The sequence below is a fragment of the Mugil cephalus genome, chromosome 8 (genome assembly GCF_022458985.1).
Source record: "Mugil cephalus isolate CIBA_MC_2020 chromosome 8, CIBA_Mcephalus_1.1, whole genome shotgun sequence".
Lineage (NCBI taxonomy): Eukaryota > Metazoa > Chordata > Actinopteri > Mugiliformes > Mugilidae > Mugil > Mugil cephalus.
Window position 1 is genome coordinate 14,890,213 of NC_061777.1, and position 14,043 is coordinate 14,904,255.

Sequence of the window (14,043 nt, forward strand, 5' to 3'; positions counted from 1 at the left end):
TAGTTTGTTAATAAGACACTTATATGGAATATGTGGTGGGTTTGTTAAAAGTCAATGTAAATACAAACTCTACCTTTAGACTTCTCAGTGTGTTTAATGGTGACTTCCTTCCTGACGGTCAAGGTCACACCCCAGACCCCTACAGAGAGCTCTAAAATTAGCTTGAGAACAAGTACAAATGGTCAAGCTGGATAAATATTGCATGTGGTTATGGTGACGTTAAACCGTCTATTTTCATGAAAGTAATTTATTTAAGTCGGCGGGGAGAGGATGTTTGTGGTGCATCTTGCTCTCAGTAATTACTCTATTTTTCTTAGATCTTAGATCTGGACACAAGGGAAATGGGACTTGTTGTTGCCCTAATAGCACCAGCTTACAAAGCGTAGTGTAATCACACTTGTTTACGCGAAACTTCACACAATCTTTAGTTGGTGAAATTGTATGACATATCCCACAATATTTATTTTTTATCTTCCATGTTTAAGATTTTGACTGAAATAGTTTCAAAAGATTTTATACTTTAAAGTCAAGTTTAATGTTCATGATGGGATATAGCTTGTCCTGTTGCGTCATTAATACAGAGACGTGACCTTGTGTTTCTGATCTGATTGTAGAGCTCCGGTGATGAATCGGCAGTACTGTGGCTGGACCAAATCCAAGAGGCCATACTAACAGCCAACCAGGATGAGGAGGAGGCTCTCGCGTGTATGTTGTGTTTACCTCCTGTATTTCTTTCTTTTTTTCTTTCTTTTTTTTTAAGCTTATTACAATACACATTACATTTGGTTTATTTTTAAATATTTCCTCTGTTACAAATCATTTCCTCTTGTAGAGGTATCATTTTCTGTGTGTTGATGCTGTCAGTGACCGCAACCACCTTACTTGTTGTGGATTATTCCACTTCTCTATTGTAGTCATACAGAGATTGAACCATCTTCCTTCTTTGTCTTTTTTTTATTTTCCTAGTGGCCGGAGCAGTAGCTCACATTAACAAGGCAGTGGTTGAGGGAGACTCCCAGAATACATTGCTGGCTTTACAGGTTCCCAGTGCAGGATTGAAAGCAGTTCTCCCTGAATGTGCTGACACGTATCAGGACAAACTGGCACAGACACAAACAAACAGCGCTACAAACGGTAAACATGCAAACCATGAAGGACCTATTGTGTTTTTAGAAAATGGATTCATACACAGTAGCAAGTTGCTGTTTTAAACAAGCACTTCTTGATTTCTTTCAGGTGTCACTGATTGTATGTGGGTAAGACACTGCATAAAGGGCAAATATGACTACTACTACAACCTGGAGACCGGAGAGGGCGTCTGGGAGAAGCCTGAAGGATTTGAACACAATGGTGGCCAGCTCAGTAAAGACGAAATCCAGGTAGTACTCCAGACTGTAATGTTATGTAAAATCATTTATAAAATTATGTAAAAAATTATGTAATCACACTGCTGTGGCACTGACATGACTTTTTCCATCAGAATGTCGTCAGCTGTGTGACTGCAGAATATAACAGGGGACAGTTATGGCTGGCCAATGAATCCTTCGTGATCCAGCTACAGGCGAGGATCAGAGGTCACCTGGTCAGGAAAAAGCATGGCCAGAGAATGGAGTACCTGCGTCGACAAGAACCACACGTTGTCAAACTGCAGGTATACACCAAAACCGTGAGGGGTGAATAGCAAATGACCACAGCCACCTAAGCTGCAATGTCACTGATATAGAGCACACATCTTATGACATGTACAGACATGTTTGATCATGTTTTTCCTTCTTGCTGCAGGCTTGCTGGAAAGGTTACAAGCAGAGGAAAATGTACAAAGAGAGGATCAACTTGCTTCAGAAAAATGTTGCATCTGTTGTCAAGGTATTTTCTTCATATATGCAAAGAATTCTTGTCAAAAGTATAAATATTAACATGTTAATTCATTTGCATGCACTTGACATTATTAATGTAGCAAACATATCAAGTCCCTGATGGAAAACACTTGTATTTTTAGATCCAGTCTTGGGTTAAAATGTGGAAAGCAAAACGTAACTACAGCCAGAGACTGCAGTTCTTCAAAGCTCACGTGAGTAATAATTGTCCCTCTGACTTTGTGTTGTTTTTTTTATCATGCTGTTTAAGACTCACTGTTCCCCTGTGTGTACAGGAAAAAGAAATTGTTAAGATCCAGGCTTTTCTGAAGGCCAACAAAGCCAGAGATGACTACAGAACCCTAAGTAAGTCAAAAAGGCATTTTCCTCTCCTGAAGTGGTTCTTGAATATTATTCTTGTGACATCGTCATAATTCAGTTATTTACTTCCCAAATTTAATGTGAAAGCACCATTCAGATTTTTGTCTGTGTGGCCCAGCCTGACGTTCTTGTGCCAAATCTTTGTTGTGTGTAGCTGGGGCAAAAGATCCTCCACTGTCAGTGGTGCGTAAGTTTGTCCACTTGCTGGAGCAGAGCGCCCTGGATCTACAGGAAGAGCAGCAAGTGACACGGCTTAGGGAGGAAGTGGTCACAAAGATTCGCTCCAACCAACAGATGGAGAAAGACTTGAACCTGATGGACATAAAGATTGGACTGCTGGTGAAGAACAGGATTACTCTGCAGGTTGGCATCACACCTTACTAGCCACTAACGTCAAATAACAGTTGTGTGTTCGTTATCTAACCATGCCCGGTTTCCTAATTCATGTGATGTTTTGTTGAACAGGATGTTGTGTCCCATAATAAGAAAATGAAGAGCAAGAAAAATAAGGCTAATAAAGATGACCTGACTGGAGTGGACAGACTGGGTATTAAGGGTCTAAGTAAAGGCAAGAGACGGAAACTGGAGGCGTACCAACATCTCTTTTACAGGCTACAGGTGTTACAATATCTACATCATCTACAACAACATATCCAAATACAGTTGTAGACACGTAACATATAACTCTGTTCTCTCTGCCTCTTTTCCGCTCCAGACTAATCCATCCCACTTGGCTAAGCTGATCTTCCAGATGCCCCAAAACAAGTCCACCAAGTTTATGGACACAGTGATTTTCACCTTGTACAACTATGCCTCTAACCAAAGAGAAGAATACCTGCTACTAAAGCTCTTCAAGACTGCCCTAGAAGAGGAAATCAAGTGAGAACTGCAGCTCTGAACAACACTGTTCCATAATCTCCGTACATTTCATTCAGAAACTGTAACTCTCATCATCATCTATCAACATAATGTCCATGTGTCTCAGTTCTAAGGTGGACCAGATCCAGGACATAGTGACAGGCAACCCAACCGTCATCAAGATGGTGGTGAGCTTCAACAGAGGCGCACGTGGTCACAACACCCTCAGGCAGCTGTTGGCTCCAGTGGTCAAAGACATCATTGAGGACAAGAATTTAGGCATCAACACTAACCCCGTGGACGTGTACAAAGCCTGGGTCAACCAGCTGGAGACGGCTACCGGAGAGGCCAGGTAAGAGCAAAGACAGGCGATGATAATACAGCTTTATGTGTTGTGTTCACTTATTCCAGTTTGTCTTTAGTATCTTTTTTTATACCTGTTTGAAAACCTCTGATTTTCACTTATGTAACATCTCAGATTTCTTAACTGAACTGAAACACGCCATGGAAGATTTTTATTTGACGCCCAGCATTAAAATAGTAAGCTATACATTAATTTTTGTTCACTGTTTCTCTCTCAGCAAGCTTCCCTATGAAGTGACTCCTGAACAGGCCATGTCACATGAAGAAGTTCGCCACAGGCTGGAGGCCTCCAGTCAGGCCCTACGTGCTGCTACGGATAAGGTCCTAAACTCCATTGTGTCGTCACTGGATAATATCCCGTAAGTTTCAGGGCATGTTAAGTGTCACTTGTTATGTCGTCTGATGTTTAGATTCCCTCTTTCATGAGTGAGTAAAGGAAGTCTGGACATCGTACTGTGAGATCACATGCTTTTGAGTGTCATTTAGGACTCTTTGTGGTTGTTGAGGGTTCCAACTTCCTTTATTCCAAGATACAGTCATCTGTTTCTGCTTTTGCTTTACCCTAGTAACTTAGTATATATATATATATATAACAACAACTATATATATATATATACATATATATTTATGCATACATAGAATAAAAGATAAATAGCATTTTTTGTTTAAAAAAAGTATTTCTGAATACTATACTATACTTGCCACTAGATGGTGCTGTTTATTGTTTCCTTACTTTAATGCTGTTTTTTTTAAGTAACAGTACAGATGATATTTGCAGTCATGAATGCTGCATCAAATACATCACTTATTGTGTCAAGATCTTGTTTTATCATTTGTCATATAGACTGAATGTGACCGCATGTTGTTTTGCGTTTGATGCCCCATCACTGCTTTTTGTTTTGCATGTAGCTATGGCATGAGATACATAGCAAAAGTTCTGAAGAACAGCCTCCATGAAAAGTTTCCAGATGCCTCAGAAGATGAGCTGCTGAAGGTAGAAGTCCTTCAAATATATAACTTACATATGTCTCATACCATTCTTTGCATGCTTTATCACTGTGCATGCTGAGAAGAGAGACAAATTGTCTTAGAATACTCTAATAACATGTTCTCGTATTTTAAATGTCAGGTTGTGGGAAACCTGCTGTACTACCGCTACATGAACCCAGCTATTGTGGCGCCCGATGGCTTTGACATCATTGACATGTCGGCCGGAGGGCAGCTTCACTTGGACCAGCGTCGCAACCTTGGATCTGTGGCAAAGATGCTTCAGCATGCTGCTGCCAATAAACTGTTTGAGGGCGAGAACGCACATATGACTCCAATGAACAACTACATATCCCAGACATACGAGAAGTTTAGGTAAGAAGAATGAATTAACATTGACAGAAGGAATTTGTCTTTGATTTTCCAAAATGTCAAATTGGTCAAAATGAATAAATCACATACTGCATGCTTTTAGTTAATTCTAAACATGATGAAGGGAAAAACATAAGATAGAGGAAGAAGATATGTTCCTCTAATTACATCTGCAGCAGTGTGGGAAAAACATCTTTGATAAACATGCTTTATTAGAGAGTAAGGTTAAGCTGATATGATCAGAGTAAAGACAGTCCTGGCAAAAAAAAAAAAAGCCTTTATCTGAGATAACATGTCTGCAAAAAAGTACTGAACTCCACAGAGCCTTTCTCACAGTGAGAATGGCTGGGCCAGCATGTCTGCAGTTCTCTGCCAAAGGGAGTGAATCATGATTACTGGAAAACCCCCATGAACATTAGTTTCTGGAAACAAGTCAGCAAGAACTTTTTACCTTTAAAAAAAGAAAAGAAAGAAAGAAAGAAGCACTTTAGCGAAGTCACTTTATCAGAAACTGAGTCTCAAGGGCTAATGTCAACTGTTAACTGACGTCTCTTTCTTCCAGGTTATTTTTCCAGTCAGCATGTGATGTCCCTGAACCTGAGGAAAGGTTTAACGTCGACGAATACTCAGACATGGTGACCTTGAGCAAACCTGTCATCTACATCTCGATAGAGGAGATCATCAACACCCACTCGGTAAACTCAATCAGATAAAAAAAAAAAAAAACAGCAACAACAATAAAAATATACTTTGCATATCACTGCTGGGAAACCATTAGTCAAAGGATTACAATTGAGTCAAGTCAGGTCAACTTTATTGTCAATTCTGACATTTTCAACACAATACAGGATTGAAATTAGCTTCTTCAAAGACCTACGGTGCAGCAGCTAAACAAAAAATTTAAGCAAAATGTGCAAATGTTGAGAATATATAAAATATAAAAAATATATCCTGCATATATAAAGAAGACTAAAGAGAACATGACATAGCACATGACAATAATATATAAAGTAGCTGATGCAACCCCAAGTTGAATAGTGCAGAAAAGAATGGGTGGAGTGAATGAATTTCTACATATATACACAGTATGACATAAATGACCGGGTTGAGTGTTACAGTCGTGTGTCTAACAGATGACTGTTTTTAATGTTTTATTGTGCTGGGAGCTGTAAGCAGGATTGATCAGAAGGAACTTAAAAAAATGCCTAAATGTGTCATACATTACCAAAAGTTTGGACACGCCTTCTAGCTAATTCTATTGAATTGAATGAGAAGGTGTGTCCAGACTTTTAACTGGTTGTGTATTTAACTGTAAAAGAGTCGTTGCCTCTTCAGAGTAAAATTAGGATGCTCTGATTGTCTGCATCTTGTTTCTTGATGTTATATCTGTCGGCTTTACTCTTATAATGTCAAATGTACAATGTGCTATAACCCCAAACTTACTGTACTACAATAATTATTTTTCCTGCTAGTGTTAAAGGTATTAACATAAATTATCTGTAAGTTTCTCCTATTCTCCAAATGTATTTATATACACTCACTGGGTTCTCACTGTGCCAATCTGCGTGCTTATTGCTATGTATTATTCTATATATCATACTTTCTATTGTATGTTTGTCAGGCAGCCACTCAGTATTCTGTCTTCCACCGTCATCCTGTTTCCTTTTATTATATTTCTTTACCATTTCCCTGGAAAAGGTTGCAGGGTTATAGTGGTGAGGATGTCAGTAGTTCAAAGCCAGCTGTGCTCTTTTGTCATCGGTTTCACTCCACACAGTGAATAAGAACGAAGGTGATGCTCGTGTTCCTTTGGGCAGATGTTCCCCTTAGCTTTCATTTTGCACGCAGAGAATTTTATACAGATTTAGTCTTGGTTTATGAAGACCTAGAGCACGGAGTGACATGTAACTCACTTGTTTCAGCTGCTCTTGGAACATCTGGAGGCCATCTCTCCAGATCACAATGACTTGCTGCACGAGCTGCTCCAGGACCTGGGAGACGTCCCTGATGTAGAGACGTTGCTTGGTATGGCAACACAAACTTCTATTCACGTTAATCACAGATTTCCTGTACTATACTTATAATTTCTGTGCTGCTTACATCAGGTGAAGGAGCAGTAGACCCAAACGACCCGAGCAGAGAAAGTGCTCTGACTCAGCTGGCAAAGATCGAAATCTCCCTCACCCTCACCAACAAGTTTGAGCTGCTGGAAGGAGATGACAAAGACATGAAGACTCTGATGACAAAGTAAGTTCACTGTTGGAGGACGCTTCAACAGAATGGTTTGTGGAAAATGTCTGAATTTAGTGAGTGCAAGAGTTTGTAAATGGTCATTGTTAGATCATGCAGTGGGCATCAAATGCAAATGAACTCACATTAGAAGTATTGAGTATGGATCTTGGGATTGCTGTGACTGCTGTGTGGTGCACTGTTTTTAAGCCTCCTAACACAGTCTGTGTTTCTTTGAGGCTGTCGCTCAGTTGCATATCTTTATTGTCTTTCCTGTCCTTCTATCATATCCTGTCCAAAAAGGAAGAGCTGTTGTGGCCGGGGTTATCTTGCCTATAAACATGTATCCGTCTGCATAAGCTGCATAAGAGCACTGGAGTGTTGCTCTGGTACTGGAAGGACTGATATAAATTAAAACTTGATTTTTCTTATCAAGCTTTATGAATGCACTATGGAGCATTGTAAAAAATAAAAACAACAGCTAAAGTGATGGTGCTTTTAGACGAAAACCTGGATGAACATATGAAGGTTCATGAGGAAGTTGCAGTAGCTTATAAAGATTGATGTACAATTTGCCTTATACATGATACAATATATGTATATATGGGTTAGGAATGGGGGAATTTTACTTTGTGGTAAGATACCTTGATTTTTCAGTCATCAGATGATCACAGTGTTGTATATTTATGGTTTTGTCCACATTGCACCTGAACCAAAGACAAAGTTTGGATCTTACTGATGATTCTTATTTCTGTGTTTGCATCAGGACAAAAAAGCTAATAGTGGATGTGATTCGAATTCAGCCTGGAGAGTCCTTGCCTGAAATTCTTGAGACCCCAGCTACTGCACCACAGGTGATATAGAAAAACATTTTTACCGGTATCATTACTGTGTTTTTTTCATGTCTAGCTGTATGGCTGAAAACTTCTTTTATTTATTAAAGCAATATATATAATTTACTCATTTTTTGTGCCCTTGTTATGTGGCTACCTGAAGGAGACGGAGCATACTACAGTTGTAGCGCGCAGGGCAGTCCAGGATGCTCAGACACCAGAGGGGCTGAAGAGCAGCCCGGCAGTACTGGAGGACAGCCAGCTGCCTCTCGAGCAGAAAAAGAGGAAGATCCTGAGGAATCTTCGCAGCCTGGAGCAGGCTGGCCTCGTCACTGCAAGCAACAAATACCAGGACCTCATCAACGACATATCCAAGGTGAGGAAGCAAGGTAGTGAAAGCGCTAAAAGGTTTGCAGCCTGTTCAACTACTGAACTAAAACCTATAATTGACAGGACATTCGCTACCAAAGGCGCTACAGACAGAGGAGGAAGGCCGAGCTTGTGAAGCTCCAGCAGACTCTAACGGCGCTCAACTCGAAAACTACGTTCTACCAGGACCAGATGAATTACTACGACACCTACATCAAGACGTGCCTGGATAACCTTAACAGGAAGTGAGTAGTAGCTTCTTTCTTGTTGGGATGAACACAATCATTCCTTTTGTTTGTGTGTAATGATCTTGCTTCCTGTCATTTGATTTTAGTGTTTGATGAATGTAGCAAGACTCCACATATTATGTGGCTGTTTTTTTGTGTCCAGGAATTCACGACGATCTATAAAGCTGGACAGCAAAGGAGACAGTAAGGGCAGCAAAAAGTGGAAACCCCAGTCTCTGAAGTACACCGCAGGGCGACTGCACGAGAAGGGAGTCATCCTGGAGATAGAGGGTCTTCAGACAAACCAGTGAGTTACATGGTTCACCAGCTTTTCTGTACTTAATGTACCACTCTTTGTCTTGATAAGTCTGTGATGATCAAGTCTGTCTCCCAGTGAACATCTTTGTTCCACTGCATCAGTGTATTTATTAGAACAATAATCTGTAGTTTGTTCATGTCCCTCAGTAGGATATAGTTCACTTTAAACAGGGGAGGAAAGTATCTGTCCTAAATACTTGGGCTTTACTATATACTTGCTTCGATATAAATTACTCGGAATGTGTCTTGTCAGCTGTTTTAACATCTGTGTGGAAAGAAAAATATCATTAGGTCTATTATTCATCGTGCCCGGTCTAACCTTTTATTCTCACTGCTGTTACTGTGGAAGGAAGTGGAGAACACTTGGTTCTGTTGACATGCCCAGATGAACTACACTTGTAAACTGATTATCCTTCTGTGTTTTGTTTTGTTTCTTTTCTTACATTTCTCAGGTTCAAAAATGTCATGTTTGAGATTTCACCCACTGAGGAAGTTGGTGACTTCGAGGTGAAGGCCAAATTTATGGGGGTCGAGATGGAAAAAGTCCAGCTTCATTTCCAGGTAAACATTTCCCAAGTGCGTCAGAATTTCATGCAATAAAGCCACTTAGTAGTCAACAATGGATCCTGATGACAGATCAGACGGACGGGAAATCTCATGGTCATAAAGCAGTAAAAAACAACTTGTTTCAGTTCAGATTGTAATGTGCAGCGGTGAGACCGCAGAAAAAAAAAAAAAAAATTCAAGTACAGTGTGCAAATACGTATCAGCGGGTTTGTTTGCATTTCTCATATCCTCTGTGATATTTTGTCTCCAGGACCTCCTACAGCTACAGTACGAAGGCGTGGCCGTCATGAAGATGTTCGACAAAGCCAAAGTGAACGTCAATTTGCTCATATTCCTCCTGAACAAGAAATTCTATGGAAAATGAAAATATAAAGTGCATGAGGGAGAAAGCAGCAGACTGAGAGGAAACACATTGTGCCTTCTGATAGTAGTCAGTTAATTTAGTCTGGTTCAAGACAGCGTTTTGTTTCGTCTGCTTATAATTTGATGGATCACACCAAAATGAAATGTTCTGTATTTTTCCACGTGGTAACTGTAAATGTAATGTATTTTTAAGAATTAAATTGTAATGGCATTGATGTTTGTATGTTTAAAAAAAAAAAAAAAAAAAAAAACGGGAAACACTGTCACCTTGTATCTTTAAAAAACCAAACAAAAAAAAAACTGGAAACTCTGAACGTGGCAGTAGTTTCTCTGTTCAGAAATGTGGAGCAATTTTCCCAGTTTACCAGTGCCTTTTTAATTAAAGCATTTAACGAAAAATGTTTTAAGTAATAAACTATTCAACAATTTTAAAAGCTACAACTGATGTATTTTTAATATGGAACTATTATCTTCAAATAAATGATTTATTATATTTAATGTGCATAATAAATGACTTGTGTCCAATCTGACATTCGCTTTCTTTTTTTTTTTTTTATTATTAATTTTTTCTGCTAATTACAAAGTCTTCTTTCTTCATCCATTTCCTCAGTTGGTCCGCCAACCTTCCCCTGCCTTGAGTTTTGGTCTCTAGATTTTATTTCCTCATAAATGGGAGGAGATATGCAGCGAGGAGGGGGCGGAGTGTCCTCACTGTCCTGTCATAACTTCTTTGATGCTGATGGAAAGAGACATCAGTGCATTTTCTGGCAAACATACTTCCAGCTCCTTTGTAAAATATTTGGAGGATATACAGTAAAACCATGCTGCCACTGTTAATAGGCTTGTTGGCATCTTTTTCTCTGCAAAGCTCAGCACTCCCCTTGAAAAATGGTAAGTACCTCAACATATCTCTCTGGGACAGTTCATAACATAATCTTGGGTTTTACTTTGTGCATCCTCAGAGAAGCGAAATTTGGTGAATCATCATCTAATTGAAAATAACTACATTCTGTATACAATAGATGCCACAAGCCTGCAATATATATCTTTAAGTAAAAGTGGAGATGTCACACTGTAAAACCTGTTTTTAAAAGTCTTACATTCAAATCCTTATGTCAACGCATGGATTGTCAAGTCTTAGGGCAAATATTTCCATAAATATATACTTTAAATTGAGCAGAATTATGACTTAATAGTTGTTGTTTTTTTTATGTTGTAAGATACTATCTTTTCTAGGGGTAAGAAAATTATGCACAATGCAAAAGTATATATGAAAACTACTGAGTATTGTTCAGAACGCTGAATACTCCAATGCGTAGTGCTTAACCATAATGATTTACCACAGTTTTATTACAACAATGTGGTGATTTCTCAATGCAATTTAGTCGTGCATCTCCGACTGGTAACTAAGGTTATTCAATAAATAAAGCGAGCACAGGAAAAAATATAACCTCTGAAATGTATGGAGCCATAAAAATAGAAATACACTATATGTGAATTCCTGAGTGAATGTTGGCGAAAGTAGTTTCTTGTCAAAAGCCTTTAAAAGTGTTGTGTTTTATATCCTTTTGAATGACAGTTAAAAATCGCTGTTCACCGTTGTGCTCTGTTCCCTTGTGTCTCTCTAAAGACTCTGCGTCCCTCCCACGGACTTTTGCTGGACACTTTGTGATGGTCACAGATGAGCCTGTGGACTACATCGGCCTGTCTGTGGAAGACCTTTGGACCTATGATGAGGGCTCCGGCTCAGAGTTGGAGCAGGAACCTGTGAAAAAACACGGCCACCACGGCCCACAACGCCATTCCCATAAGCACTACTTTGTCTCAGAAGAGACCAAAAGATTTCTACAGGGTCGCCTGGCAACAAGCTTTGTCCCGACCGTTTACACCCTGGTCTTTATCATCGGTGTGCCCCTCAACCTCGTTGCCGTGGTGATCTTTGTGCGCCACATCCGTCCCAGAAAGCCGGCCGTTATCTATATGCTGAACTTGGCTTGCGCTGACCTTTTGTTCGGCCTGCTCCTTCCCTTCAAGATTGCCTATCATTACCATGGCAACAACTGGATTTATGGCCCCTTCATGTGCAGAGTGGTCACCGCGGCCTTCCACTGTAACATGTACTGCTCTGTCCTGCTCATCATGTGTATCAGCATTGACCGTTTCCTGGCTGTAGTTTACCCCGCGAACTCCCTGACGTGGCGCAGCCCTCAGGCAGCATCAGCCGTGTGTGCTGCCATGTGGGTGTTATCTCTGGGAGGAGTTTTCCCTCTCCTGCTCTCCGGACAGACCGTGCATTTATCAGATCTCGGCATCACCACCTGCCACGATGTGCAGGATGTGCAAAACCTACAAACGTATTATCTTTACTTCTTCCCCATCTACTCCTCTGTCTTCTTCTTCATCCCTCTCGCCTTCACTGTCGTCTGTTACGTACGGATCATTCAGGCTCTGGCTGCGGCCAACGTGGAGAACCGCTCCAGGAAGGCTCGAGCCGTGGTGATGGCTGTGGTGGTGCTGGTGGTGTTCGCGGTCTGCTTCACGCCCACCAACATCATCCTGATGGTCCACTATGTTCAGGTGGTCCAGAGGTCCAGCGACAGTTCCTACCAGGCGTACCTGCTGTCCATGTGCATAGGCACCCTCAGCTGCTGCCTGGATCCAGTCCTCTATTACTTTGGCTCGTCTCAGTGCCAGAAACAGGTGGCGTCACTGCTGAGATGGAAGCGTCTGGCGGAAACTCACAGCGCTGGAAGCAGCGACTGCACGGACAGCATCAGAGCGTGCAAGATGGAGAGCGTTCAGACTGGCCAGGGGAGCCATTACAGCAGGCTGGAGGCTTGAAAATGGACACGGGCAGTCTGTCACTGAGAAACTTTACAAACTATCTCTCACACTGTCATACTTCAGATTCAGTGTGTAGTTGAATCACTACTAAGAAAAAGCTTAGGTTGGATGAGGAAAAAAAAAAGTGGAGATTTATTTGTATCGAAAGAAACATGTTTACATAAAAACAACATTTTGTGTTATTTTGTAATCATATAGCCTATTCTTATTTTCAGTGAATTATGGAAATCATAGAGTTAGTCTATCTCAACCAAAACTGCTTTCCTAAACAATATAAGACATGAGTGTAGTAATATCTTTGTTACGGATGTTTTAAGAAAATATGTAAAGGAGGTTGGATCATTGATTTCTTGACATATCGCATGGATGAAGCCGGAAATACAGTACAGTGTGTGTAAAGTACAGGTAATTCAGTCAAAACAAATAACAACAACAACAACATTGTACATATTATTCCTTAATACATGTTGTTGTCCAGTTCCGTGTCTCTCTTTCTTTCCCGATGCTCACTCTGCAGTCTCTTTATCGTCGGGGCACAGCTCTGAAACACAAACGAAGCAAACCGTGAGACAGGATGAGCAGTAATAAGACGGTTTGCTGAGCAGGATGGATTGAACTTCCTGACCACGTGCATTGCAGCTATGCCAAAAATAATGGAGCTGGAGGCTGCAGGGTTTCGCAACGCCACATCTCCATCTTGTGGAAATTTGTGTAAGTTGGTTTTGAGCAGTAAGGCTTTGAGAAACTGCCACTACTGTTGCCAGTTAATTCAGTTTGAGCAACAAAAGGGTTGAAAAAGCACTATGTAAATACAACACTATTCACCATTATTATTTCATACTATTATTGAAATTAGTGCTGCTCCCGAGCTGAATATTTTGTTAACACATCTGGAAGCATTAAGCTGTGAACTTTGTCATAAACACCTGTGTTATATTAAGCAAAGACTGAGCTGGGGGACATGTCTCCAGGTTCAATTCAATCCAAATTTTCTCAAGGCTCTTTCCAGAAACCATAGCATGAAAACCCTCCGGCTGGGTGGACACAGACAAACAGAGGAGGAAGATGTGACAAACAGATGGAATGCATGTATTATATGTAGCATATAAACAATATAGAAAGAGGGCAAGCAAGTAGGTGATGCATGGTACATGGGAGAGTAGGGGTGGCTAGTGTTAATGGAGAAGCAATTATTCAGTTAGAAAGCTTCGTGTCAATACAGTGCACCTTTAAAGTAACATGTAGAAATATTGATAATAAATAAATGGGAGGATAGCAGCATGAAACAGTACCAGTGATGATAGTAGCTATGTTACAGGAAAGTTTTTGAGCATAATGTAGAAATATATGAGGTTTCATAATTTATGCTGGTGGAAAAATTCTCCTGTTGTGCTACATAAATGTATTAAAAAAGAAGAATGACTGGTTTGGAACACAGTCATCAAAGCTCACTGACTGGTTACTGACCTGTTAGGC

At 40.4% G+C, this 14,043-nt stretch overlaps 2 protein-coding genes across 2 annotated transcripts in view; both read left to right on the plus strand.

Moving 5' to 3' along the window:
* Positions 1-10,253, plus strand: part of iqgap2 (IQ motif containing GTPase activating protein 2) — a 29,949-nt gene extending 19,696 nt beyond the window's left edge. The window contains exons 16-38 of the mRNA XM_047591107.1: positions 615-705; positions 967-1,134; positions 1,237-1,379; positions 1,481-1,651; positions 1,783-1,866; positions 2,000-2,071; positions 2,153-2,222; positions 2,392-2,600; positions 2,703-2,855; positions 2,953-3,116; positions 3,223-3,447; positions 3,677-3,817; positions 4,368-4,452; positions 4,588-4,820; positions 5,380-5,512; positions 6,740-6,842; positions 6,923-7,064; positions 7,813-7,900; positions 8,043-8,255; positions 8,333-8,493; positions 8,639-8,782; positions 9,246-9,354; positions 9,611-10,253. Coding sequence (XP_047447063.1) covers positions 615-705; positions 967-1,134; positions 1,237-1,379; positions 1,481-1,651; positions 1,783-1,866; positions 2,000-2,071; positions 2,153-2,222; positions 2,392-2,600; positions 2,703-2,855; positions 2,953-3,116; positions 3,223-3,447; positions 3,677-3,817; positions 4,368-4,452; positions 4,588-4,820; positions 5,380-5,512; positions 6,740-6,842; positions 6,923-7,064; positions 7,813-7,900; positions 8,043-8,255; positions 8,333-8,493; positions 8,639-8,782; positions 9,246-9,354; positions 9,611-9,724 — 3,216 coding nt within the window. The 3' untranslated portion in view covers positions 9,725-10,253. The remainder of the gene's footprint in view (positions 1-614; positions 706-966; positions 1,135-1,236; positions 1,380-1,480; positions 1,652-1,782; positions 1,867-1,999; positions 2,072-2,152; positions 2,223-2,391; positions 2,601-2,702; positions 2,856-2,952; positions 3,117-3,222; positions 3,448-3,676; positions 3,818-4,367; positions 4,453-4,587; positions 4,821-5,379; positions 5,513-6,739; positions 6,843-6,922; positions 7,065-7,812; positions 7,901-8,042; positions 8,256-8,332; positions 8,494-8,638; positions 8,783-9,245; positions 9,355-9,610) is intronic.
* An 85-nt stretch (positions 10,254-10,338) lies between these two features.
* Positions 10,339-13,042, plus strand: f2r (coagulation factor II (thrombin) receptor). The gene is made up of 2 exons (XM_047591108.1): positions 10,339-10,614; positions 11,354-13,042. The coding sequence occupies exons 1-2, from the start codon at positions 10,545-10,547 to the stop codon at positions 12,562-12,564; spliced, it is 1,281 nt and encodes a 426-aa protein (XP_047447064.1). The 5' UTR covers positions 10,339-10,544; the 3' UTR covers positions 12,565-13,042.
* The last annotated feature ends 1,001 nt before the right edge of the window (positions 13,043-14,043 follow it).

Coding starts and splice junctions, on each gene's coding strand:
- f2r (XM_047591108.1), top strand. CDS start 10,545: ATGCTGCCACTGTTAATAGGCTTGTTGGCATCTTTTTCTCTGCAAAGC. Junction 10,615..11,353: donor AGCACTCCCCTTGAAAAATG/GTAAGTACCTCA, acceptor GTCTCTCTAAAG/ACTCTGCGTCCCTCCCACGG.